This window comes from Eublepharis macularius, chromosome 13 (assembly GCF_028583425.1).
Source record: "Eublepharis macularius isolate TG4126 chromosome 13, MPM_Emac_v1.0, whole genome shotgun sequence".
Classification (NCBI taxonomy): domain Eukaryota; kingdom Metazoa; phylum Chordata; class Lepidosauria; order Squamata; family Eublepharidae; genus Eublepharis; species Eublepharis macularius.
In genome coordinates, this window is record NC_072802.1 from 45,952,919 (window position 1) to 45,979,447 (window position 26,529).

The 26,529-nt window shown below is 44.5% G+C and overlaps 2 protein-coding genes across 3 annotated transcripts; one reads left to right on the forward strand and one right to left on the reverse strand.

Moving 5' to 3' along the window:
• The first annotated feature begins 119 nt into the window (after positions 1–119).
• SMARCB1 (SWI/SNF related, matrix associated, actin dependent regulator of chromatin, subfamily b, member 1) lies at positions 120–8,997 on the forward strand. The gene is made up of 10 exons (XM_054997038.1): positions 120–309; positions 2,061–2,172; positions 3,200–3,229; positions 3,939–4,068; positions 4,422–4,559; positions 5,146–5,273; positions 5,609–5,775; positions 6,758–6,948; positions 7,248–7,379; positions 8,673–8,997. The coding sequence occupies exons 1-10, from the start codon at positions 217–219 to the stop codon at positions 8,710–8,712; spliced, it is 1,161 nt and encodes a 386-aa protein (XP_054853013.1). The 5' UTR covers positions 120–216; the 3' UTR covers positions 8,713–8,997.
• Positions 8,998–10,375: 1,378 nt separating this feature from the next.
• Positions 10,376–17,238, reverse strand: LOC129341736 (derlin-3-like). 2 transcript variants are annotated; one of them, XR_008598137.1, is made up of 8 exons: positions 16,981–17,238; positions 16,507–16,572; positions 16,302–16,375; positions 14,018–14,111; positions 12,923–13,118; positions 11,932–12,022; positions 11,147–11,496; positions 10,376–10,753 (listed from the first exon to the last, which is right to left on the reverse strand). XR_008598137.1 is itself a non-coding variant. In XM_054997094.1 (7 exons), exons 1-7 carry the CDS (start codon positions 17,071–17,073, stop codon positions 11,394–11,396), a joined length of 717 nt encoding a protein of 238 aa, XP_054853069.1. In that variant the 5' UTR covers positions 17,074–17,238; the 3' UTR covers positions 10,376–11,393. The 2 variants fall into 2 exon arrangements, 1 of the variants encoding a protein (XP_054853069.1); XM_054997094.1 differs by having other exon boundaries at positions 10,376–11,496.
• Positions 17,239–26,529: the final 9,291 nt, after the last annotated feature.

Here is a 26,529-nt window from a genome sequence, read left to right on the forward strand (position 1 = left end):
TCTGAAAGGAGCGCAAGCGCAACCACTATAGAAGTGGGCCTTTTTTATCCTGCGCATGCGCATCCTCTCACTCTGGTGGGTGTGACCCATCAGTTTCCTCCTGCTCGTCCGGCGGTTCTTGTATTCACGGGAGCGCATGCGCGGTATTTTCGCCGCTTAGGCCACGGCCGCTCGCTGTCGCGTGTGGGGACCGGCTTGGCTGCTACGGCTTTCGCCATGATGATGATGGCGTTGAGTAAAACCTTCGGGCAGAAGCCCGTCAAGTTCCAGCTGGAGGAGGACGGCGAGTTCTTCATGATCGGTTCCGAGGTGAGCGCTTCTCCCCCGCGCTGGTTGGGCTCGGAGCAGGGGGGGGGGCTGAGGAAAACTGGCTCCCCCTCGCGCGCCTGGACCTCCAGGGAGCATCTGAGAGGCGCCTGAAGGAGCTGCGCCTTCCTGCGCCCAGCGAGGATGGGACAGACTCTGGTGCCCTGTTCTCAGCAAGGCGAAGCCCACCCGCAAAGATCTAAAGCCTCTGCCTTGTTTGCGAGTGGTAGACTGTTGCTGGCCACGGAGGCTCCATCTGGGTGCAGCTCCCCCACCTCGTTTAACATCTTTGACAGCCGTTCAGGCTTCTTTTCGCATCTTAAAAGTCTGCCTGGAAAAGGCCCATGCAGGCTACAAAGACCCAGCGTTAAAGCTGTGTAGTAGAAGAACAAAGGGATCTGCCGTCTGCATTAATGCCCGAGCACTTGTAGATTAAGGACCTTGAAGCTAGAGCCCGCTAACAGCCTGGGCAGATGTTGTTGCAAAAGGCATTCATAGTAGCTGAGGGGCTTTCCTGGAGCCGCAGTTATTTTATTTACATTAGGGAGGGTCTTTGGTAGGGTTACCAGGGGGCATGGGATCTCCTGGAATTCCAATTGATCTCCAGACCAAAGAGATCAGGAGAAAATGGCTGATACCCACTATTATTGTTATACCTTACTGAATACCCTGTTATACCCCATTATTATACCCTACTGAAATCTGTTCCCTCTCTAAACCCCACCTTCCCTGGGATCTGCCCCCAAGTTTCCAGGAATTTCCAGACCTGGGGTTGGCAACCCTAGTCTTTGGAAATTAAACGGTGTTGGGACTGGAGCCTGGTTCACATTTGCTGGGGGATGAAATGGTTAAATATGGAAATGGTAGGATGGATTGTGCCACTTCAGAATGCAGGATCACATTTTGGAATGCTGTATGTGGAAATTCTCCTTTGCGGGTTAAAAAAAAGCCTGCTAGGGCAAGCAAAAACCTGCTTGGTTTTCCATTTACATAGAACTTTATGCAAAGAAACACTGAAAAATGAACTCGACCCCTTGCACTCCATTCTGCCACTTCAGGACTGTGTCTCCTCCTTACTAACATTCTTCTGCATGTGTGAACCAGGCCTTACTTTCACTTCCCAGTCTTGTGCTTCTGTAGCCTAGTGCATGAAAAGTGCATGGATCACCCCTGCAGTCAGTCTAGCATGGTATATGCATGCTTGTTGCCGACTTTGTGACATGCATTGCCCTTTCTACATACATTACCGGTACACTCTTAGCTTGTGCATATGATGTTTGTACAATACTGAAAGCAGGCAAGAGTGGCAGAAATTGTCACACCCTGTTTACACACATGTAGAACAATTGTAATGTGCTCTGCCAGATCTCTGCCACTCATGTTGTGTGCTAAGCCATTTTCACAGTAGGCATGGGCCCTAGCCTGTGAACTGTTGCACCTGAATCGAGGGGCTGTATGCTGCAGACAATATTTATTTATTTTTATTTACGTCATTTATAGTCCGCCTTTCTCACTGAGACAAGGCAGATTACACAGTATGAGGTTAATACAAACAGTATCAAGTACATTTCAATACAATACCATAAGGTAAACGGATACAAGTTTAAAAGACTTAGCATTAGCAAGGATCCAAGACAAGGTAGAAAAAATACTGGAGCAAAACATAATCAATTCTAGGACTAACATTAAACAACATGGAGCGCTGGTTGTGGTTGGCATCTCTTGTTGCAGCAGCATATCTCTTTGCCTTGCAGGTTGGCAACTATTTGCGTATGTTTCGTGGTTCCTTATACAAGAGATACCCCTCACTCTGGAGGCGACTGGCCACAGTGGAGGAGAGGAAGAAAATTGTTGCATCTTCACATGGTAAAGGATTCTGACAAGATCACTAGTGAACCGGTTCTGCATTGAAAACTCACTCTGTTCCTTGTTCAAACAATCTATGTGACAGGAGTGTCCTGCAAAGAAAAATGAAACATGAGATTATCTTCTACTGGTATTTTTTCTCAGCAAGAGTTTGTGAAACCTGACAATAAACAAATTTAAATGTGATACTGAAGGGACAGAAAAGCGAGGTTGCTTCTATCCAGTAGAAGCCACCAGTATCCTGTGCCCTCAGTTGCTATTCATGCAACAGTTGTGCATTAAGTTCCATCATTTGCACAGGTGTTGAGCTGGTGTGTTAACATTATGCTAACATTGCACTGTATGCATACATGTGTGGTGGCCCAGTTTAAGCTAGATGTAATGGCTTAAGGGGTTTTATGTGAGAGCCCCTGGGATGAATCTATCATGAAAACAAAAACAAATATGTGGAGGGGGGATTGTAAAGTTTTGTGGAATAAAATTTTGATTTTGAATCCTGGCAGGTTTTCACAAGACAACAATAAATCAGTTGTTAAAATGTAGTTGGTTTTACAACAACTGCAAAGAAAGTCTTCATTTATTTTGTATATTTATATCCTGCCTCTCAAGGAATCTGCTAAAGGAAGATATATTATGGTTTTTAGGCATAAATGCTGTTTATAATACTAGTGACAAAATATAGGATTTTTCTGTTGTGTTTTTGCACTGTTCTTGATAATTTAGGGAAACATTATAATGTGTATTGGGTATGTTCAAGTGTACAGTTCTTATTTTGTTGGTGTTTGTATGGCTTATGGCTTCGGCCGGAAAAGCAATAAACATATTATTATTATTATAATTGGGAAAAAAATTATAATGTGTAATGGAATCATTATAGACCCAACCGGCCACCACAATTTACCTTTTACTATTTTTACTGCTGTAGTTTCTGGTAGGATGTGAACAGTAGCATGCTTGAGAATACAAGTCCTCCTGTTGGTCTCTGAATTTGCCCTTAACTCTTCACTTCTTATTTCTCTTCTCAAAGAATCTCAGCGGAGTCACAGTCCCAGAAGATGTAAGTCAAACAGTATATCTCCTTCTGGTATTACTTTGATCCTTCCCATGCTAATTCATGGGGGGGGGGAGTTGGCATCTACACTGCTGTGTTCTGATGTGGTCTTCTCAGTTGGGGCTTCTCCTTGCTGCTATTGAGGCTATTGAAACTCCAGATAGTACCATAGTTTTGACTCTCCAGCCATGGTATCTTTGGATACTTTGATTTCTGGGATGTTGGGCTGTGATGTTAGCTAGTTGAGTCCAAACATTAGCTACCAGTTGTGATCTCTGGTAGCTCCGGCTTTTCTTCTTCTTAAGGCATTGATGCAGAAGTAGACAGATATTCATTAGGACTGAATTGCCTTGGACCAAGAAGTTTGCAGTTTGTCACCAGGAAGGGACAGCAGACCTGGGTGATGGCAGATGGGCCAGCAAAATGCTTTATAGGCCTTTCCCAGTGAAACTAGAGGGAACTTTGAGGGCAGGAAGAAGTTCAGTAGGCTACATACAGCTTACTTAAGCTGTTTGCGCTGAAGGTAATTGACTTTCCCTGAGCATTTGTAGAAGAAATGCAGGGACCTTCCTTCCTACCCAGGTTACTCCATAAATTAGGTGAATGCCTGTATTTGATCCATCTGTTGGCTGCACAAGGGAAGCTGCCTTGGGAGGGCTCTCTGGCAGTTGACATTCTAGAAATCCACACCTCTCCTTCCTTTTTTTGATTCTAGATCATGGTTATACAACACTAGCCACGAGTGTGACCCTTTTGAAAGCTTCTGAGGTAGAAGAGATCTTGGATGGAAACGATGAGAAATACAAGGCAGTATCAATCAGCACTGAGCCCCCCACATACCTCAGGTAACAAGTGGGTGCATCTCTTCCTTCCTGGGGAAACACAGGAGTATAGGAGTCTAGACTTCCTTTAGGAGGCTCGTTGACACACAGAGCTGGAAGGGATATCCCACACGTCCTCTGATCATGACAAAAGGGTGGTGGTTCAGAGGGCTTAAGTTGATAATACTCAATTTTCCTGACAAGAAACTGTAGCTAAGCCTATACTATACTATACTTCATACTGCAAATGAATTGATCTGGTTTTGAAGGGAAAGCATATTTGAACTTGGTGCTCAAGCTTTTTTGCATTCTCAAAACAATCAGATATAAAAACGTTGATACTTGTTTTCCATTCAGCAAGTGATCTCCTCTTTTAGAGAACAGAAGGCAAAAAGGAACAGCCAATGGGTTCCAACCCTTCCAAACAGCTCCCACCATCTTGATGCCGTACCATGCTCAACCACTATTAACAGGAACCGGATGGGTAGGGACAAGAAGAGAACATTTCCACTCTGGTGAGTGTGTGTTGATAACTTTTGAAGAGGGCTTGGTGGGGTATAAGAGGTGAGTAAGCATGGAGTGACTGGACCTCTGAAGTCTGAATTCAGATTTGAGTTGTGAGATATAAGTATCCCAGCATCCATTTTCTTTGTGCAAAAGGGTGTAGTGATAAGATGTACAAGGTTCATCACAGACAGAGGCCTACATCTGGCTCCAGGACTTAGCAAAACTTCTAGACTGAGACTGATGACTACCTCAGTGGCCCTCATGATCCAGCAAGAATGAGGAAGTACTTACTTTTGAAAACCTGATGGGGCTTGGGTCACAAATCCTGGGATTCCCCCCCCTTCTCTCTCTCTCTCTCTCTCTCTCTCTCTCTCTCTCTCTCTCTCACACACACACACACTCACACTGTCACACACTCACACTGTCACACACCATACCCCATCAGCAGTGTGTGTAGATGGACAGCAATCTGCCAAGGCTGAGAAACAAGTGCTCAAATCCATCCTTGTCTTTATCAGTGACAGGAGCTAATACTTCCTGCTTGCTGGGTGACTTTCATGCCTTATTTATTTGCTGCTACATTTTGTATTTCAGCTTTGATGACCACGACCCAGCTGTAATCCATGAGAACGCCTCTCAGCCAGAGGTGCTGGTTCCAATTCGACTGGACATGGAAATAGATGGACAAAAACTGAGGGATGCTTTTACATGGAACATGAATGGTGTGTAAGAGGCAGCATAGTGCATGGGGTTTGGAACAGGATTATTGATTCCTCTTCAGATCTCCTGCAGTGTAAATTGAGAGTAATTAATGAAGAGAGACAGACAGGAATGGGCAAATTCCTATGTTAAAAAGTAGGCTGTAAAATATTGGGAAGCAAGGTGCACACACACCGTCCCCTGAGGGGATCGCCATTCCAGCATTCTAGTATGAAAGGAGTGTTGTTGTCGCCCTGAAAGCTGCACAGTTCATGAGACTTCCTTTTGCTTTCAGCTAGAGACCCTCTAAAGATTTCTGACTAATGATAAAAACAAAGATTTTCTTTACCTCTGTCAGAAAAACTAATGACTCCAGAAATGTTTTCGGAAATTCTCTGTGATGACCTGGATTTGAATCCCCTGACCTTTGTTCCCGCAATTGCATCAGCAATCCGACAGCAGATTGAATCTTACCCTACAGACAGTATCCTGGAGGACCAATCAGATCAGCGTGTCATTATTAAGGTAAAGCGAGGCAACCCCAATTGCAGAAGTTCTGCTTGTGGCTGTCTAGTGAGCTTGATTAGCTCAAGCTAATCACAGCTGTTTTCCAAGGAAGTGCAGAGGGCCAGTGCTGCCAGAGATGCCGCTGAAGATAGATGCATTCCCAATAAGCACATCCAATTCTCCTTCCATTGTACTTGATCCTCTACTTGCCTGCTTGCAGGATGCCCCCTACTGTTCATCTGTCTTGAGCTAGCCATTCTATGCTCCCTTGCTGTGAATAAAAGTATATGAAGAATGGGTGGCTTGACAAGGGTGCTGGCCAAACTTTAATGTGTAGGAAGGTTGAAGTTGGTATTTTAGATGAAGTTATCTCTGTAGCGTTCTGATTAGTCTTCTGAGAAGTGTTTTTACTACCCCAGTGCATCCTAGGTGTGGAGAGACAAGGCTTCCTTTTTACCTAAAAAAATTTCATCTACACTCTTCAGAGAATAGAAAAGCAACTCATTGTAAATGTGTCTGTTCCGGCCAGTGCTTTTGGAAAATGTTTTGTGTTTAATACCTGGTATTTGATGAGAAGCATACTGGACTTGGGTTTCTGGAGGCAAAGTGGCAGTCTTAGTCGTAGCTTTGGGGAAGGGCCATAACTCAGTGGTACAGCACCTGCTGGGCATGCAGAAGGTCCCAGGTTCTATCCCCAGCATCTCCAGTCAAAAGGATCAAGTAGTAGGTGATGTGAAAGACCTCTGCTGAGAGCCTGAAGAGCCACTGCCAGTCTGAGTAGGCAGTATTGACCTTGGTGGTTGATGGTCTGATTCCGTCGAAAACAACTTTGTGTGTTTCTGAAACTAATCAGCAGTAAACTGTAGCAGATTATGGAAGAGAATGAGAAATCGGTTTCCTTTTTATTCCTAATCCTGCACAAAAGGGGTGGGAGAGTGTTGGACTAAGGTAATCTGTAATACAGGCAATAATATTCTAATTATGTGACGTTTTCACCCAGCTCAACATACATGTGGGGAACATCTCCCTGGTGGACCAATTCGAGTGGGATATGTCGGAGAAAGAGAATTCCCCAGAGAAGTTTGCACTGAAGCTGTGCTCAGAGCTTGGGCTGGGTGGTGAGTTTGTCACCACTATTGCTTACAGCATCCGGGGACAGCTGAGCTGGCATCAGAAGACGTATGCATTCAGGTAAAGGAAACAACTTGTTCCTCAGCAGGGTCCCACAAGAGGATCCTATACTGCTTGTTTGGAGCATAGACCTTGTGAGACTCCAGCTATTATGCTGTAGAGAGGCTCTGCTTCATATCTGAGAATCAGTGTGTGCATTCCAGGGTATGAAACTTGGCTTGGCATGTGCAACGGAGTTCAGTCCCTGTTGAAAATTCTCTTGATGGTGGATCTGTGTTACAATAAAAACTGTGAAACTTATACTCTAGACTGCTGCTTCGTTTCTCATCTCTTTTTGCATCATGTCCTGGTCTTTTTAGTGAGAACCCTCTACCAACAGTGGAGATTGCCATTCGTAACACTGGAGATGCTGACCAATGGTGCCCTCTACTTGAAACCCTGACAGATGCAGAGATGGAGAAGAAAATCCGTGACCAGGACAGAAACACAAGGTGCTACTACCTGTTCATATGGATTTCATTGTGCCTTTGTTGGTAAAACACAACTTAAATCTTTTTGATTTTCCTTGTGCCCCATTTGTTAGCATGATTTCAAAACTGCTTAGCCAGTAGGGGGGAGGGGGACTTATTTCTCTTGTTCTCCAAAATATTAAAATTGGTGATCCATCATCATCCAGTGTTCCATGTCATCTGATTCTCAGATCTGTAGTCTAACGGAGCAGCATTTAGTCAATCAGGAGCTGTTTTGAAATAGGGTGATCAAGATTTAGATATCATCCTGGCGAACGTTCCTTTTGTTAGTCTGATTTCATATTAAAAGAGCCACCAATACTCTGCCAGATGCTGCACTATGCAGAATTGGTTTCTACTCGGTGTGCTTAAAAATCAGGTAGTATGTTATTCATGAAGCAGTACAAACCTCACAGAGAAGCAATGAGAAGTCCTGCATTTATGACTGATTACATTGGAGTGGCCTTTCTCACAGTTGAGCTCTTTTTAAAATAAATCCTTAGAACATACACACAGAACAGGGGCAGTTTGGTCTGATCAGGTTTTTTTCTCCTGATTATTTTACTTTTGGTTAAGCATGAATTGCCTTATGTAGCATAAAGCAATCTTTGCAAGAGGCCAGCTATCAGAATTTTTAAATTTTGGAATGGTTGGCATCGTATTGAAGAGGGGCACATCATTCTTTTGTCAAGCTTGCTGAGGACTGAGATTGAGAGATCAAGAGGAAAACCTGGGTGCCCAGAGGCTTACCGTATATAGTGCAGAAGTTATAGCATGTACCCTAACATTGTTAATATTGTATTTAGCTATGTCAACTTCATGGAGCCAGAAATTGCATTTTTGAATTGTATGAAGGAAAGCTCTCTTTCCAAACTGCTTGAAAATGTCACTGGATGACTGAAGCTTTGACACTGGGAGTATCTTTTGCATTCATGCTCCTTTGTATTCTCTTTTCCTACATCCAGAGGAGTTAGCCATGTTAGTCTGTAGTTGCAAAATAGTAAAAAGTCCAGTAGCACCTTTAAGACTAAACAACTTTATTGAGGCATAAGCTTTCGAGGACCACAGCTTTTTTCATCAGATGCATCTGACGAAGAGAGCTGTGGTTCTCGAAAGCTTATGCCTTAATAAAGTTGGTTGTCTTAAAGGTGCTACTGGACTTTTTACTCTTTTCCTAGTCTCCCTTCCTTTTTGTCTTTCCCCATCTCTCTATCCCTCCCCAGTTCTATAGTCTTTAAGCTGGCTGTTCATGCTTGTCTGTCACCTCCCTTGCAGGCGTATGAGGCGTTTGGCCAACACTGCTCCCGCCTGGTAATTGACCTGAAGCAACGAGAGTTCAATCTGCAGACTGTGACCTTGGAAGGACTGAGCATTTAGCCTTTGTCCTGCTGTAGTTGTCTACCCTATGACTGTGTCAGCACATGCATTCTGCTGGCCCAGCAGGTCAGGAGACTTGGAGACCTCTCCTTCCTCCGCTTCATGGCTACGTGTCGAGCAAGGGGTCCAACTAAAGACCAGAGGTGGCGGTCTGAGCCTTTATCTCTTTCTTCCCATCCTCACCTAGTTTGAACAACTTTTTAAATAAAAGAAGTGAGTAATATTTTGGTTTCTATTAAGTATCTCCAGTGTGTGCTTCCGCTTTCCGGCTAATGATTTTTCTGACTGCTGTACAGTGTCACTGTGGTTTGTCCCTCTTGCATGCAGGCTGCTAGTATCCCAACCTTCCTTGCAGGGAAGGGGAGTTCTGAAAATATCTCTGCCAGCAGTGTGACGTCTGGGCTGAACTGCTTTTTCTGTCACTGTTGCAGGTATTTAAGCCTGGGTGTGGCCAGAAGCTGTGTGTCATGAGTTTGAAGGGGTCTGATCCCTTGGCTGTTAATTTATGGCCTTGAGAACCTGGTATGGAGGAAGGTGGAACAGAAAAATTTAGGAGTGTTCTTAGTCTGACTCTTAGCCGGTTGGAGGAGTGAACCCAGTGGGGGTTTCTCTTTCTGCTGAATGTGGATCTTTTAAGCAACCGCAGGGATGGTCTGGGTTGGAACCTTGCCTACTGCTACAGGGTCACAGTTTTTGCTTCAGCCTAATTTCACAATACTGTGTGCAAATTAAACACCTTTCTCTGGCAGGAAAAATGCCTGAATACTATACCATGCTGTTTGCAGTTTAAGAAATGTTAACCAGATTTGATTTGATGTCACATCTTCCTGAAAGAGGATCCGTGAGTTTCAGTTGGCTTCAGTTTTCTTGTGTAGTTCCTCTTGACTTTAACTGCTCAAAGCAGTGCATGCACCCTGTGGATAGCCTACGATCATTATCATCTATTTTTGATCCCAGAGTTCTCTCGATCTATCAGATTTTTTTTTGTGCTTAGTACAGTGGGTCCTGTAGTGGCCTCCAACTACCACTGGACATGCATGCAGGCAGTTTCAGGGGAACAGTAGCACATGATGAGCATATTTTAAGGGCAGAAGAATGGAGAGTGATATTGGGAAGAGTCACTGGGTTAGAACTCAGAAGCAGTTTTCACCTTGATTATCAAAGAAGATGCCCGCTGATGTTTATGTCCATCTTATACTTCTGGCTGACACGGAGTTCTAGTGTTTGACACATGCTCTCTCCCACAACATTCTCCCCAATTTTGCACCCAGAGCAGTTTGAAGGTAGGAAACAGCCCAGTTCCTAGGCAGCTTAGGCAAGTTGCTGCCTTTCAGGGCTGAATTGCATCAAAAGATTTATCTCCCTATTTTCACTGTGAGTTCATAGTGGGGTTTTTTTTTTTTGAATGTGTGATGCAGCATTTAGGATTCAAGACTCATGTTAAAATCCATACTTTGCCACAAAGCTCACTGTGAGACCTTGGTTGGGCCAGTCATTCTCTCCCTGCATGATCTACCTAGGAAAGAGTATTCGGTGCTAAACAAAGGCTTTTTCCTTGAGGTACAAGACAAGAACAAGAATAAGTGCAAATTAAGCATGTCTGCTGTTCATAATTCTGATCGCATTTATTGGGTCTGTAATTATGGAAGGTGATTGTGGAAGAAAGGAGAAGCAGAGAGACGGGCTGTACTTGTCCTGGCCAGATGTCTTCTGATATATTATGCACCCACTTGATTTCAAAATTAAATTACAGAGCAAGGGAATGGGGGGGTCTTTTCTCTCACTCAGCATTTGAAGGCTAGAGTCAAGGCTACAGGGCTGTTACATTAATTGCTACCAAATGTCATGGTACAGGCCACAAGGAGAAGCAGAATTGTAACTGAGAGCCACAGGCAGTGTTTTTCCCCCCTGACCTGGTCAATTTGATTTCAAATTGGTTCTAGTTGTCTTGATACCTGTTGCCATCTTCTGCTCCTCATCTGTAAAATAGGAATGAGTAACTTATTAAACAGATCAGGAGGTTTTACCTGCTGTAATCCTGAAGGAATATAAAACTCAGTAGCCACACATTTTTTTTTAAAAAAAAACAGAACTTGGGGTGGGCAAAGGAAGCAAGAAAACAGGGAGCCCAGCCTGGGATGAGGGTTTCAGTAGCTCCTGCCTGTGCAAAACTTCTTAGCCACCTGAGGCCTAAAAAGCTGGAGAAAAAGGAAAGCTAAGCTGAATTGTGCCAGACCCCCATTCCATGCATCTTGGCACACAGAACACACTGCGACCATTGAAAAGGCAGCAGCTCTTTTCAATGTCTTTTAAGACACCATTAAGAGTGAAATCTCTGCTGGAAGTTGATAGTGCTCAAGATGCTGAACCACCTGATTCTAGATGCGCAGTCTGTAGAGTCTTCTGGCCATAGCTTCCCAGGGAGTTCAACAAATGCATCTTCCACTCCTTTGCATCATTCAACACTTCCATGGAGTTCTCCTTCCATCTCCTGAGCTGCAGCGTAGCTTGCCCATTGAAAGGAGAGTGGCACAAGAATACGAATCAGCACTGCTGAGATGGCAATCTGTATCTGGTTCAGCACCATATAAGGCAGGGGAAATGACTGTGCCTCAATTACTATGGTAGCTGTGGTTGGTCTGGGTCTTGAGCAGGAGCTGGAGTCTCCTCAGGGAGGGGATTGTAGTTAGGATCCTCCTCTGGGGGGTCAAACACAAGCTTCCTGTGAAAGAAGAGGCCCATCCCAACATAAGATAAATGCAACAGTGGTAACCAGGGAGGTCCTTCACTGAGTTCTGTCACCAAGAACTATCAGATCTATAATGAACTCCCAAAGAGGTGTTTGCCTCATTCACTCATTACATATGGCATGCATTTAAAAGTGTAATGTGTAAATCAGCCCTGATTTTATGCCCTGCTCCATGTTCCTTTTCTTCCCCTGAATCTAAGGGATCACTTCCACCTCAGTTTCTTGCCCTATCAGTGCACCCCAGGGAAGGAAATCATGTCTGTCTAAACCACACTACTGACTTTTTAGGAACTTGATTGTGTTTTCATGGGGGCAGTCACTCTTCATCGAGGCTGGATATAGTTTAAGTGTTAATCCTCAAGAGCCGCCTGAATGAAATTGGTTGCTGTGGACTCAAGAAAGACTTACAAGAATCCTGGTGTAAGTAGCAATTTCTTCCCTCCAGGCTGGTTAGGGAAAACATCCTCAAGGAAGTAATAGACATGGCCCACAGCAATTCCTGTAGAAAAAAGAAAGCTGCATTGGTTTCCCTTCCTGTTAAAGCAGCTTTACTTAATGAGTCAGTTTAACTAGGAGCAATGCTTTAATGCGTATGTTCTGTCCCCTGCAGGGCCACAGCCACACACCCCAATTCTTACTTGGTACAGTGCTGACTGGTGGAACTCCCTGCCTCCAATTGTCCTGTAGTTATAATAACAACAATGTGCTTATGTACCACTCTTCTAGACAGATTGGTGCCACACTTGGGAGTAGTGAACAAAGTCAATGTCATTATTCCCACCGTACAGCTGGGGCTGAGAGGAGTGGCTTACCTAAGGCCACCTGCTGAGCTCGTAGCAGTAGTGAGATTTTAACCGAGTGCTGACATCCCAACCACTTAACCACTATCTACAGCAGTTTTTTTAAAGACAGTCACAGGGAAAGAGGTAAGAGAATGTTCAGGCCTTCTGTAAGCTGTAAACGTAAGGCCTCTGTCGATGCCTCTATCATCACCATCAGCACCTCTTTTGTTTCTAAATGAATATCCAACTTGAAGATTTCTGGAGAGCTCAACTGCTTTAGTGCTTAGCATTTTTCTGTAGACCCACATGGCTGCTTAGTTTTGTGGTGTTGCTTATATTTGGTGTCTGAACTTTTCTGCCCAAGAATAAAGGGTCAACACTCCCATCTTTTGTGCCTGAATTTACAGCTACCCAGTGTTAATTCAAACAGGAGCCACAGTTTGCTCTTCCCTGTCACTGATGACAATGGATGATTGCTGCTGCAGTCAACCCACAACACTGCCTCTTGCACCTGTGCAGAAATGGGTAGGTAAATCTGCCTATCCATAGACATTTTGTGTGTCAGTGCCAGACGAATGATGTAATGGCTCCTGCCTTTAAAGCATGAGCTCTCTTACCTAGGAGGTCAATGAGAATGGAGTTGCCCAGCAGTAATGAGAAGCCCATCAAGACCCATGGTAGGAATGGGGCCTGGAAGTTCAGCAGACCAAAGAAGTTCATGCGGATGTAAGGGTTCCTCCGGCTCCACACATAAACCAGCATGATGGTGAATGCCTGGCCTAGGAAGAAGAGGCCAGCAAAGAGGCCAAAAAGCTGCAAGCTACAGAGTCAAGGAAAAAATTACATTGCTTTACAGAAGCCTGACGTGCCTCCAAGCTTTCTGGAAGGGAACATGTGTTGTCTTAAGAAACATCACTACGATTCTGCTACCCTGAAAAGAATAAACTGGTGGGCCCAATGGGAGACCATTAAGGGCAGGGATGTTTAGTTAAAAGCAATGCAGTGTATTTTAACCATTTTCAAATACACCTGTGTGGGGTGCGCCTGTTCAGGCTCCATTTCAGAAAATGAAGAGATACACGACTTCTGCTGGAGAATGAAACCAGATGAATTCTTACAGCTGAGGCAAGGTTGGTTGGATTACATTGATAGTACTGCATAAAAGATGAGAGCAAGAAGGTAATTCATTAAATGCCATTGAACAAGTGTTTAGTGTTACTTTAAAAGTTATTTTTATTTTAAAATAGTATTATTTTAAAGAAAAGGCAGTTTTCTTATCCTCATAGCTGCATAAAGACCAACTGAGCAAGACATAGACAGAACAGGAATGTAGAGAGCTTGTTTGTAAAGTGATCCTCTGAGGAAATCCTCTTTGCCATTTAAAAAAGCTGAGAATTTGTAGGCACCCATAAAGAATCATTGCTGTTAGAGTAGCAGATAACAACTACTATCAGAATATACAGTTTGGTCAGTTTGACAAAATCCACGGGTAGTGTTGCTTTTTAGCTGATAAGAAATTTCATCTGTCACTCGCCGAAGCTTCCAGCTCCTATCCCCCCCCCTCCATTATGCGAATAGTGTGAATGTTAGAAGTGCTTCAAGGGAATCCTTCCTGCCATCCATGAAGTGGGAGGGTGCAGAGATGCTTAGGTGAGCGTAACATTACGCTTTACCAAGGGAATCCTACACAGTAGCTCAACCAGAAAGGATACTGTCATGAGAAACCCTCCAAAAAGGAACATGAAGATGAAGTCTGCTGTCCTTCCACGGAAAGAGCCTTCTTCCAGCATGCGGCAGTATCTATACCTGTGAGCAGGCAGCAAGGCAGGAGGAGAGGCAGTCAAGGAAGCTAACAGATGGCTGACATACTGAACAAGATTGCTAAACTGCTCCTGTGAGCACAAGAAAATTCATTGCAGAGGATCTGAGCTGACCCCTCTCAGCAAAGGCTTGCCTTAAGAGTGGAGTGATGCTGTCTAATGCAACTGTAGAGACAGACACTAGAGGGGCTGCCAGGGGAAGCTTCTGTATGCAAATGATGAGCTTACCAAAGGAAAAACAACAACTGTGAAAGCTTACTAAGATGTCTAAATCAATGCCACTTAACCTTCAATAACCTTTACATTTGTGAAAGTGAGTTGCATCCTGATTTGGAGATTGACTTCGAGTGTATTTTCACAAATGTGTATTTTGGACATATGACTAGTACCCATAAAATTGACACTTTTGTAGTAACTATTTTATTGAAGGTTAAAGTGGCATTGATTTAGAAATGTTAGTAAGCTTTCACAATTGTTTTTTTCCTTTGGGGAAGCTTCTAGCCAGTGACTGACATGTTCCATAGGATGGAGGTAGCAAGGAAGGTAGCTCAGAATATGATTTTTTTAAAGGTCCCGTATCTACTATTGATGACAGACTAGGCTGGGAATATCTGCACAAAAGCAGAGGGTGTCCTCTGAAGGCATGCAGTTAGTTTCACAGCCTTGTTGAAGACGAGCCTGGAAGAGACACTTGGGAATTCTCTGTACATCACCTTAAGTTCTATGGAAGAACAGATTAAAATATAATGAATGAACAAGGCTTAGAGGAAGGCACTGAACATCTATGTCCCTTTTCAGCCAGTAGTAACTATTTTATTGGAAAGTAACATTAGTATGATTAGTATAATTGCTGCACTTTTCCTTGCAGAAGTGGGCTTTAAATCTGAAGTTGTGATAGCTACGTTTACTCTTTCTTGGACCTGCTAGGAAATAAGATTTCTAATCTTACCACAATGAATTTGGAAAATGCCACTTAAACAAGTTCCTAAAGCGATGGTCTGACTAGCCTGAATCAGGAGTATCAGATGTTCCCCTCTCACTTTTGTTCCTCATTTACTCTGACTTGCTTTTTTCCTTAGCAGCTTGAAGGCACATCTTTGGACTAAGTGTTCTATAATTTCCTTACTTGGCTCAAATGGAAAGCATCTGGTTTGTTTCCTGGGCACTGAATGTTTGTATTCTACTTGCCTTGTGTCATAATGAGAACTAATCTGTTTGCATTATACACTGGGCCCTTACTAAATATTTTACAAGACATTACAGATCACAGAAAAATTGTAGTTTGTATGAAGAGATCTTTGAAGTTTCATTTAAGCCACTTCCATTGCCATGGTGCTCTTAATTAAGTTCCAGTTTGCTGCTATCTATCCTTGCTAGTGCAAATCTCCTGCCTCAGCTCCCCCATATACTTATATACCTCCCATTCACTGTTCTCCCCATGTCTCTGTATGCCAAAATCTTTTAACAGCTGTAGAATACTAAACACTGTTTTTGAGTTCAGTTATTTCACATAGAGGCCACGGCTGCCACAGTCAGTGTTTGATTTGGTATGCTCAAATAGTGAAGTAGTTGTGTATCTCCAAACACAGAGGCAATAACAGAAAAAAATGCCACCTTCTTCCCATCTCTCTACAGCAAAGTACTTTCTGGTACTTGATCACAAGTTTCATAACATTGTTCCAGCTGCTAACCAAAGGAAAAGGCGCCTATGGCACCTTAAAGACTATCACACTTATTGTGGCTTAAACTCAAGCCTAACTGCAATAACTGTGTAATGGTTAAAGTGTTGGACAAGGATCTGGGAGATCCAGGTTCAAATCCTCACTCTGCCATGGAAGCTTGTTGGGTGACCATGGGCAAGTCACACTCTCTCAGCCTAGCCTACCTCACAGGACTGTTGTGAGGATAAAATGAAGGAAGAAAGTCATGAGCCACTTAGGGTCCCCGTTTGTGAGAAAGGCTGGGAATAAATGAAGGGAATGAATGCAGTTTGCTGCAACAAATTGAACACCACTCCAGCTGCTAGCTCTCCTATTTGGTGCTTTCACCTGTTAGCCCATACAAGCATGCAAAGAGGAATGGGTCCGCCAGCACTGATCTCAGGCCTTGCTGAAAGGATCAGGAGGCACATCCTTGTGCAGTAGAGGAAAGGAGAGCAGCCAAGTGCAAAGGATACAAGAATATCATGTTGAAGAAGAAGCTGAATCCCAAGGGCCCGAAAAACAGGAAGTTGGTGAGGAGCCTCCAGATCTGCAAAGAAAGGGGCAAGAAACAAGAGGCCTCGAGCAGCAGCCCTGTCTGGTCTCTCCGGCCCTCGTTTTGCCGAAGGGGAGAGCGAACTGCCTGGGCGAGCGAGGCAAGGAACGCGGCGAGGACCTCACCTGCAGCTTCCTGAAAATGAGGTCCGGGTTGAAGTACAGCTGGAAAGGCGTGAGGAGATCCAGTTGCTGCAGGCAAGGAGAGATGGAGAGGCACGTTTAGAAGGGCGCCGGCGAGATAACCGCTGCCCTCCTTGCACCTAGCTACGCCTCCTCGTCAGTCCTGCCAAGCAGAGGAAAGAGGCTCGCGGGGGCCCGATATGACGACCCCTCCCCCTGCAACCAAAATAGGGTTGGCAACCTCCAGGTGGTGGCTGGAGATCTCCCGGAATCATAACTGATCTCCAGGCCACAGAGATCAGTGCCCCTGGAGAACACGGTTGCTCTGGAGGCGGCCTCTATGAAATCACACCCCACTGAGGTCTCTCCCTCCCCAGGCTTCACCGCCAAAACCTCCAGGAATTTCCCAACCCGGAGCTGGCAACCCTTTGCAGGGAAGCGGCGCCCTCCCCACTTCCATCACCCCCCCCCCGTTACCACGGCAGCGGTGGTGATGACGCAGGCGGTGGTGTAGGCGCGCGTCACGGCGGGGATCCCCAAATACTCCGCCGTGAAGCCCTGATAAGCCATGGTGGGGGAGCGGCGAGGCAGAGCGAGCAAAGGCCGCGGCCCCTCGAAAAGCCCCCCGCGAGCCTCTCCCCCAGCCCGATCTCAGGTCAGCAGCAGGGCGCCCAGCAGCACAAGGGAGAAGCCCGGCAGAGGAGCGCGGAGCCCCGCAAGCGCACTCCCGCCCGCCTCAACCCGGAAAAGCCTTGGTAGCAAGCGACTTTAGCCATTGGCCTAAACGATGACAACAGGGCGGGCGAATGAAAGGAGCGACAAGAACTTCGACCAATAGAGTCGCGCAGATCTTGCGCGTGTGGTAATGTTGTGTCGGGAGAAGAAAGGGCCACGTGTGCGCTGACGGCAGGCGAGTGACCTATGAGCGGGAAGGGCGGGGCTTGAAAAGGGCGAGGGCTGTTGCCATTGGCGCGAAGGGGGGGATTTTCTCCATGAGAGCGGAGGTTCTATGGCCACTGCCGGTCTTACGGTTGCCAACCTCCAGGTGGTGGCAGCAGATCTGCCGGCATTGCAACTGATCTCCGGGACACAATGATCAGTTTCCCTGGAGAAAATGGCTGATTTTGAGGGTAGACTATATCCCACTGAGGACCCTCCCCAAACCTCACTCTCCCCTGGCTCCACCCCCAAATCTCCAGGAATTTCCCAACCCGGAGCTGTGGGAAGCATAATGTCCTTCAAGAGTCCACCTTCCCAGTCCAGCAGCATCACTTCCATCTTTTCTGGGTTCATTTTCACTTTCTTTGCTTTCAGCCGTTTGATCACAGAAAATCAGGCAGTGGTTCAAGACCTCTACCACATCACCAGGGGATTTGGATTGCGAAATATTCAGCTGCTTGTCATCCACTTATTGATGGCATCCAGTTCCAAAGCTACGAAGCTAAAGGCTTTACATAGAGGTTGAATAGCATGGAGGATAAGAATGTGTTCTGAGAAACCCAGCGGGATGACTCCCACACTGAAGATAGCTGGCTTCCGATAGCAACCCTTTGATTTCATTCCATGAGGAATGATTTAAAATAGCCTAAGGAACATCCACTGATATCCTGCCTTCAAATGCCTCAATTGGATGGCCATGACAGGATGGCATGATCAAAGGCTACAGATAGATCCAATAGGAACAACACAGGAGCAGGCTGCTGTTGGTCATGTTGCCAATTCTCCTATACCCTGTTGGAGAATTATTGAAAAGAGCCAAGTATGACACAAGGACAATACTGAACGATATTCCACAGTAGCCAACAAAGATGGGTTCAAGGAAGTTGCACACCATGCTTTTGCAAGAGTCCAGTAGCGTCTATAAGACTAACAAAATTTATAGTAGGGTATGAGCTTTGGCAGGTCCTCCTTAGGGTTCCCGTGTGTGGAGATTTACCTTGGGGGTGGGGGGTGGGCATTGCCCCACAGACTACACTATTTGTCCCTTGCGAGGAGTTGCATTATAATGCTGCCTGTAGGTCCTATTGGGGCTGATCTATGAGGCTCTGATCCTGCAAAGTAAAAGGCATCATTCATTTATTCATTCATTCATAGTCCACCTTTTTCACTGAGATCTGAGCCGGATTACACAGTGCAAGTGAAATACAATATAACCAACAAGTAGGACATTCACTGAGCAAGTACAATAATGAACAACAGTTTGGACATTCAGTGAAACCGATACAGTAGAGTTATAGAAGCAGAAAAAATTGAAAACAAGCATAAAGTCAAGCATAGAGATGAAGTCTTTCTGAAACAACTCATAACTAATTTACATTGCGTGTTAAGACTGGGAGTTTTCCTGTTTTCCAGCAGTAGCAAAGGTTGGACTGGCTGGTAATCCGGTCATGTGGTTGTTTCTCCTACACTAGTATAACATGTTGTGCTGACATGTTATACCATACCATGTATTGACAGATTACCTCCAAGATGGAACCCACCCACCCCCTTTCTGCCACATAAATGCTGTCCCTACTCCCGATGTGTGGGAGATACTGTTGAGGGAGGAATGGTTGTTGAACTAGTACATGAGAAAAGGAATCCCCTTCCTTACTTCCCTATGTTAAAATGAATTGTCTTTGTATCCCCAGAGCTGAAGGAGTGGAAGACTGAGGTAAATGTTTTGTACCCTGAGCAGAGCACCATTAGCCATAGGCTGTAACAATATTGTTATCAATCTCAGGTCTTTCTGCTTTTTATTGTTTGATGTGCCACACTGATGATTTTCTCTCTGAAGGCCACTTTGAATGTGTCCCATATTATTTCAAGTGGAACCTCAACATCTACTATTTTGAAAGTATTCCTAGATTTATGTTTTTTTACCCCAATTTATTCAGTAAAAGCAATAACAACAACATTCAATTTATATACCACCCTTCAGGCAAACTTAATGCCCACTCAGAGTGATTTACAAAGTATGCCATTATTATCCCCACAACAAGCACCCTGTGAGGTGGGGCTGAGAGAGCTCCAGAGAGCCATGACTAGCCCAAGGTCACCCAGCTGGCTTCAAGTGGAGGAGTGTGGAATCAAGCCCGGTTCTCCACATTAGAGTCCCGTGCTCTTAACCACTACACCAAACTGGCTCTCATTTTTATTCCAGGCCATCCCTTTCTTTTGTCTGTATTAAACATTGCAGAAGCATTCTTGAGCTTCATGTGTTTTCACTTCTCATACAGGAAATAATACCCATGTTTATCTACTAATATTAAGTATTAACCATCATAAGCTGTATGCTCCTCATTTCTGACTGCGTTCCCCTTTCACTCGTGATATATTTAACATTGCTATACAGCTTGCATGTTAAACCCTCTTGTCCGGTTGGCAACATTTTCTACCACAATAAATCTGTTAGGCATCAATAAATCACAAGACCTCTTTTTCTTTTTAGCATTAATGTGGCTTATTCAGTCAGGATTATAATTTCAATTGTTTCAATTAACTTACATAAAAAGAAGCTTCATCTCTACAATTGTTTTTCCCCAGCATTATTGTTTTGACCTCTAATAGTCACTTCCAAACCTTTCCCATAAATAGGATTAATATTTTTTTGCAAATCCATCTCTCTAATCACAGTGCCTTAGCAATGACATATTAGACTCTTTCTAAGTAGGAGGAGGGGAAGGTGGGATTTCAGCAGTAGTTTTAGAAGAAAATTCTCTTGTTTTAGGAAACTCATGGTGACGTACATGATTCGTCCCTCTTCCATTTTAGGTGGAGGCTCAAAGTTATCCAGTGAGCTTTATGTTCAAATGGGCACTTGAACCCAGGTCTCCCTTGTCCTAGCCTGACCCTCTAACCACCACACTACACGGGCTGTTAACAATATTCTTTTCCACGATTTTCTGTTCTGAGCAGCTTCCCTGAAGAAGGTTAATAAGAAACTTCCTTTGTGTTCACTTGTCTTTGTTATCTTTGGCAGGAACCCATTGAACCTAGTTGCAGGGAAATGGAAGCTTCAGTTCCCTATCCATTACATAGGAGGTAGAAACATTTCTGGGGCCTTAAAAATGGCCCATAGTCCAAAGGTGGATTTAGCAAGGCACAGCAAAGGAACTGAGGCCTATTCATCCATTATTTGAGAGCAGTGAGAATAGCAGTGAGTTGGAAGACCTGTTTTATTTATGTACTTTGTAATCCACCTTTCTCATTGAGACTCAAGGCAAATTACATGGTATAAAACAAGCATCAAATAGCATGAGAGATCTAATAAACAATGCAACAAGACTAGCGTTACAAAAATTAGAAATAGTGCAAAAAAGTATCAGAAGTGATATGTCAAGCAATGCAGAAAATGGAATTTCAAAAGCAGAAAACAATACAGTAAGAGTAGGATAATATGTACAGCAAATAGATAATGATAGCATAAATAGTGGCATAGACTACAGCTGTGCTCTCTTTATAAAAAGTCTTCCTGAATCATTATACTGTTGCCCTATTACCTTTATAAAAATGTTCTCCTGAACAACTCTGTTTTACATAGATTGCAGAATGACAAATGTGGGAGCCTTCCCGACTCCTGGCAGGCCATTCCCCAAGGTGGGAGCCACAACTGAGGATGCACATGTATAGGCAGCTATCAGTCTTCCATTTGCAGGGTAGCACCTTCAGAAGGCCCTGCTTAGATGAGTGGCTCTGTTGTGGTGGAGCACAGCAAGGGAGATGGCCCTGCTGCAAGTATGAGGGGCCAAAACTGTGTAGGGCTTTGTATGTCATAGTACCTTGAATTGAACCTGGTAACTGATAGGCAGCCAGTTAAGCAGAATGGGTGCAATATGCATACTCCACCTAGCTCCCAACTGTAACCCAGCTGTAGTATTCTGTACCAACCAGAGTTTCCAAGTTGACCCATGAAGAATCCAATAGTCTCGTTGTGACGTTACTGTGCCACGAATCCATGTGGCCAGATCAATTGAATCAAGGTAGGGAACCGTTTTCCAAGCTAAATGAAGATGCAAAAAAGCATGCTATTTTTAAAATCCCATTTTTTAAAATTGTGTGTGTGTTGGCTGTCCACATAGATAAGCCAAAAAGTGTTGCTTTAGTATCAAATGTTAGTAACATGTCTGCATGTTGTCTTGAGTGTTTCTGCAGGGACAAACTGTGTGAGAGTTGAAGAATAAAGACCAGAGTCTCTGCCTCAGGCTACATAGAACTAGAAATTAAACAAGGAAACTTTTATGCCCTGTTCAAACTGTATCCTGGAAATACACCACGTTTAAGAGCAAAAATGTCTGGAGTTTTCCACATTGTGGTGAGGGCAATGACGCCTGGAGCTGTAGTTTTGCTACCCAAACATGAAAACTGGCATAACTTCTTTCAGCCTTAGGTTGCAAAAGTTGGAATCCACCCAGCAGCTAAGGCACAAGCATCTCTCCTCCGACCCTTGATTGTGGAGGCTGAGTGGTTACCTCGAGAAAGGGAATCTGTGTGCGCTTAGTGCCATGCTGTTTCACATACTCTCTGAGATGCTTCTAGAAGGAAGTGACTGTGAAGTGGCCAGAGGACTCCTGCCTTAGAACCTTGTGTGGAGAAATGTCCTCCACCCTAGAATGTACCCCAATACTTCAACTATTGGGACTGCATTCTGTGAACTGGAACCCCGATGCAAATGAGTAGGCTGGCAGGAAAAAAAGTGGGGGGAGGTGAGCCCTCAGGCTCCAAGAGCAGAGTGCTTTAGTGCTTACTTATGCTAATGGCTCTGGCTAAAGCAGGGCAATCGCTTACCATCTTGTGCCTTGCTAGAATGTTGCACCTCAGGAGACAGAGAGTGAAACAGCCAAATTGCTAGATGCATTCCCTTCTTCTGGGAGGCAGGAAGATCAGAATGACTTGGAGTGAAGGACTCTTTCAAGGGGCTATTATAAATTCTCTGGACACAGAAAATAAGACCTATTCCTCTTCCATCTGGAGCAGCTCTGTGGATAGGCTCAAACCACGAAGGACTACATTTTTACTTAGGGAATCCATCTTGCCCGCATGGCAAGGGTCAATGGGAGAAGTCTCAAGCTAGAGAACTAAGGTAATGCTAAACTTTAAACTACAGAAATGTCAGGTAATGCTCTCCTGTCCCATTTAAATATTGGTTAGAATAGGTACCGAGTGTATTGAAAGGGCACGGTGTATTTTCACCTTTTCTTTGTACTCTTGCTTTGTACCTTTGAATAGGGAAGCATGAGCACAAGTATTGTGGTGGTGTAGGTTCATAGAGGTTGACGCATTAAATAAAGTATCTCCTAGATAGAAATACCAATAACATGAAAATATAAATATTGTAAATAAATAGTACAATAAAAAGCAAAAAGCAGGGTCTTGATTTCAGGGGTAGTAGCATCTACACTAACTTCTCAGAAAAGTCCTGCCAGCATGAGGTGCTAGGAAAAACACAGGGGTAGGTTGGTTTGTTGCCAAACGCTGCGTGTGTCTTCTGCCCCACCACCACCTCAGAGTGGGGTAGGTAAAGCTCTGCAATATGGACATTAATGGGCAAGAAAAGATAAGTAAGTCCTATTACACTAGCTCTGAGTGTAGAAATTCTGCAATGTCAGGGTCAAATCAAGGCCAACCCAAGGACTTGGGGCACCCTAGACCAGTTGGAGAAGCTGCTCCCCCCATACTACAGGGAAGGCACCTCTTACCCTCCCCCCGCCACAGGGAGGCAGGAAATTGCCTGCCCTGCCCAGCCTCGTGTTGTGGGGAGGATGCAATGCATTGTCCTCACCCGGCACCATGCTGCAGGGAAGTGGGAGGCCGCCAAGCACCCCCTCTGCACAATACTACATGGCAGAGGGAAGGAGGAAGAGGCCCAACACACAACGGAGGGAGGGAAAGAAGAAGCAGGCTCCCCAGGGCCATCTACTGGGGCTGGGGGTCCCTTCCAGGACTGCTACTTTCTACAGCAATCCCCAACACTATGGGTAGGTGGGGCACCAACAGGGCCAGTTGGCACCCCTCTGGTTCTGGTTGCCTACATCCACTTAGTGGACAGGCCAGCCCTGGGTCATTGCCTTCTGGATACAGCAATTCCCCCAACAGAAACCACTTTGGAACCACTCAGTTCCAGCACTTGAATTCCAGAGGCAGACAAGAAGTATGTCCTGCATTTTTTTAAAATAGCAATTACTATGCACGCATGCTCATGTCACCTTCCTCCTGACCCAGAAATACAGCCTTACAGTCACAGTGTGTGGGTTTAATGGTTTATAGCCAACAAGACGGGAAGGTAGTGTACAAAATGCACAGACTGGTATGTGATAAAAACCGACAGAAAATTCCTAGTAAGAAATTCAGATTGCAGCTGCTCGGATTCTACGAGGTTCTCATTGTACTGTATCGTTATCAGACCCAAACCTTAAAGATAGGTGGCATAAGAACCAAACTGGCAAACATGCTGGTTCCTGCTCCTTACGTGGACAAAACCTAAGTCTGCAGCAATAGTTACATTCTGTGATATCCAGTCATACAGACTCAGAAAGAGACCTTAAAACCCAGCCAGTGTATTTCCTGAGCCCCCTTCACAATTGTTCATGGCCTGTTTGTGTGTCAATAAATTATCACTTGCAGGTGCCCTACCTGGCAAGTCAGGTGTTTGCATCAGGTAATGGGTGACTAAATAGATACATTCCCGCCCCAGAAGTTCAAGTAATCCTGCAGGACTGTTCCTTGGCCAACACAGACCTAAAGCAGGATGAATACACTACAACGGGTGGTATGTTTTACACATTTGCGTTCATGAATTTACATTCAAGCAATTCTTTCTGGGATCAGTGACTTGGGGAGGAATTGGGGCGGGTGAGAGAGGGACTTTGCAATGTGGGTTTCCTTCAGTATTCTGATGGGAATGCAAAAAGATTAATCTACTGAATTAGAAAAGCTAAAAAGCATTGGTGTGGTTCCAGAAGATTGACTTTGATTATATTCTTAATTCTGAATCTTGTCAGAGTTCCAAATATACAATCCTCAAATCCAGTAGAGCTATTATAGACTGGCATGTGAAAAAGAAAGTAGTAGGCTTAATCCTTGTGGGGTTTTTTTCAGCAGGGTGATGAAGCATTTAATACATGAAAGTTTAGAAGGATCAGATGTTTGCAATTATGTATATAAAGGAAGTGGCATGAAGAGATAAAAAATAGTGGCATGACCAGGCAAGGGGAAAGTAATTTGGTATGGTTACTTTCAGCTCTTTCAGGCCTGCCCCTCTTCTTTATCTTGAACTTGAAACAAGGGGTCCACTTTTAATTTTTTTTATCATGTACTTCTCTTTTTTCCCTCCTCTGCTTAAAACCCTACAATACTAAAACTGTCAAGACTCGCTTGTAGATGGGGCATGATCCTTGTGTGGATCACAATTCACCAAAGGAAGACCAAGGGGGATGATAGAGGGAAACTCAGTCCCATCTCCTGTAATTATCCTCTCTACTAATACTTCCTTAGACCAGCCTTATTTCTTCGCAAGGTGGGGGTTACCACATCTCCAAAATAAAGTATTGGAGACCTAGAGAAATGTCTTCTGAACTTCAGTTAATAAACGCAAGGACCTGTGCTTGTTTTAGTGATTATGAATTATTTTCAGGTGGGTAGCTGTGTTAGTCTGTAGCAGAAGAGCAAGATTTGGGTCTAGTAGTACCTTAAAGACCAACTAGATTTCCAGAGTATGAGCTTTCGAGAGTCAGAGCTCCCTGAATGAGAACAGGTCTTTTTAGTTCAGAAGTTTTTAGCTGCCCATAATGAACATTGTCCTCAAATAAATAACCACCCCGTGTTTAAAAAAACATTTACAAAAGGGTGTCTACAGGGTATATGAAAGCCAAGTATAATAATAATAATGTAATTGTAAAGCTCCTGATTTTACATAAATTGTATTTTTTAATTTTAAAATTTAAGATGTTCATATGTGTGATGAATGAGAGGTACCAAAATGCTGTTTATGCTGCCTGTTTTCTCAAAAATCCAATTTTGTATTTCATCTTAGCACAGAAAGGTGAAGTCCAGGCAGAGTTAGGCACTTTCAGATACTACTGATTTTATTTTTAAAATTATATTGAACATTTATTTAACTTACCTTTTGAAATTAATAAACCCTTTTTTATACTGGTCACAACAGCTTTTTTTCTGACTTGCAACCTATACAGATCTTAATGGCTGCTTATCCTAGACAAGGGAGTGCTGTGCCCAGGCCGGCTCTGGCCTCCCTGTTTCTTTTACTCTCAAAATTAAGAGAGCGGAAAGAGGCAGCACAGTTTTCCAGTCTTAGAAAGCTGGGGAGGCAGCGGCGGCGGCTGCATTTGACTACTGCAGCTCAAACCATTCTGAGGACCATTTCTACACATGCTCCGAGCCCTGTGCAGTTGTTACTTTTGCATGAACTAAACATATGCAGGATTGCACCCATTGTGCCTTTGGGGAGGTGGGGGGCGGGGTAGAACCTTTCCCCTTGAAGAGGAGTGCCACGCTCACAGCCTCAAGAAAGTGGTAGTGGAAAGTGCCATCAAGTCGCAGCTGACTGATAGAGTCCCTGGTAGGGTTTGCAAGCCAAGAGATTTTCAGAGGTACTTTGCTATTGCCTGCCTTTGCATAGCGATCCCGGATTTCCATCCAAATACTAACCAGGGACAACCCTGCTCAGCTTGATCTGAGGAGCTCAAACTAGCCTGGGCCCTCCCTGTCAGGTCATCGCAAGCAGACCAGGGGTGGTTTCTTTTCGGGATCCCTCCAGCCTCCTCGGAGCCAAAAATCGCTGGAGGGGGGCAGCTCAGCAGGGGGGCTTTTGGAGCACTAGTGCTTTTCCTGGCGCGTCGTTTTCCCGTTCTATCTCCAAGTTCTCGCTCTTTCAATAGAAGCTCGTGGGGGCGAACTGGAGGGCAGAGGGGTTCCTGTAAAAGGAGCCAGCAGAGGTTACATGGTTTTGCAGGATTTCTGATTTCTTCCACAGAATTCCAGCCACCTGCACTGACACCTGCCTCGGTTTTTGTCCCGCCCTTTGTCAAG

Excerpts from the sequence above, each read along its gene's own strand:
- SMARCB1 (XM_054997038.1), top strand. The coding sequence starts at position 217 with ATGATGATGATGGCGTTGAGTAAAACCTTCGGGCAGAAGCCCGTCAAG. Across the intron at positions 3,230-3,938 it reads GAGTCACAGTCCCAGAAGAT|ATCATGGTTATACAACACTA; the intron begins GTAAGTCAAACA and ends TTTTGATTCTAG. Across the intron at positions 7,380-8,672 it reads GACCAGGACAGAAACACAAG|GCGTATGAGGCGTTTGGCCA; the intron begins GTGCTACTACCT and ends CCTCCCTTGCAG.
- LOC129341736 (XM_054997094.1), bottom strand. The coding sequence starts at position 17,073 with ATGGCTTATCAGGGCTTCACGGCGGAGTATTTGGGGATCCCCGCCGTG. Across the intron at positions 16,573-16,980 it reads TCATCACCACCGCTGCCGTG|CAACTGGATCTCCTCACGCC; the intron begins GTAACGGGGGGG and ends CCTTGCCTGCAG. Across the intron at positions 11,497-11,931 it reads CTACTTACACCAGGATTCTT|GAAGCTTGTGTTTGACCCCC; the intron begins GTAAGTCTTTCT and ends CTTCTTTCACAG.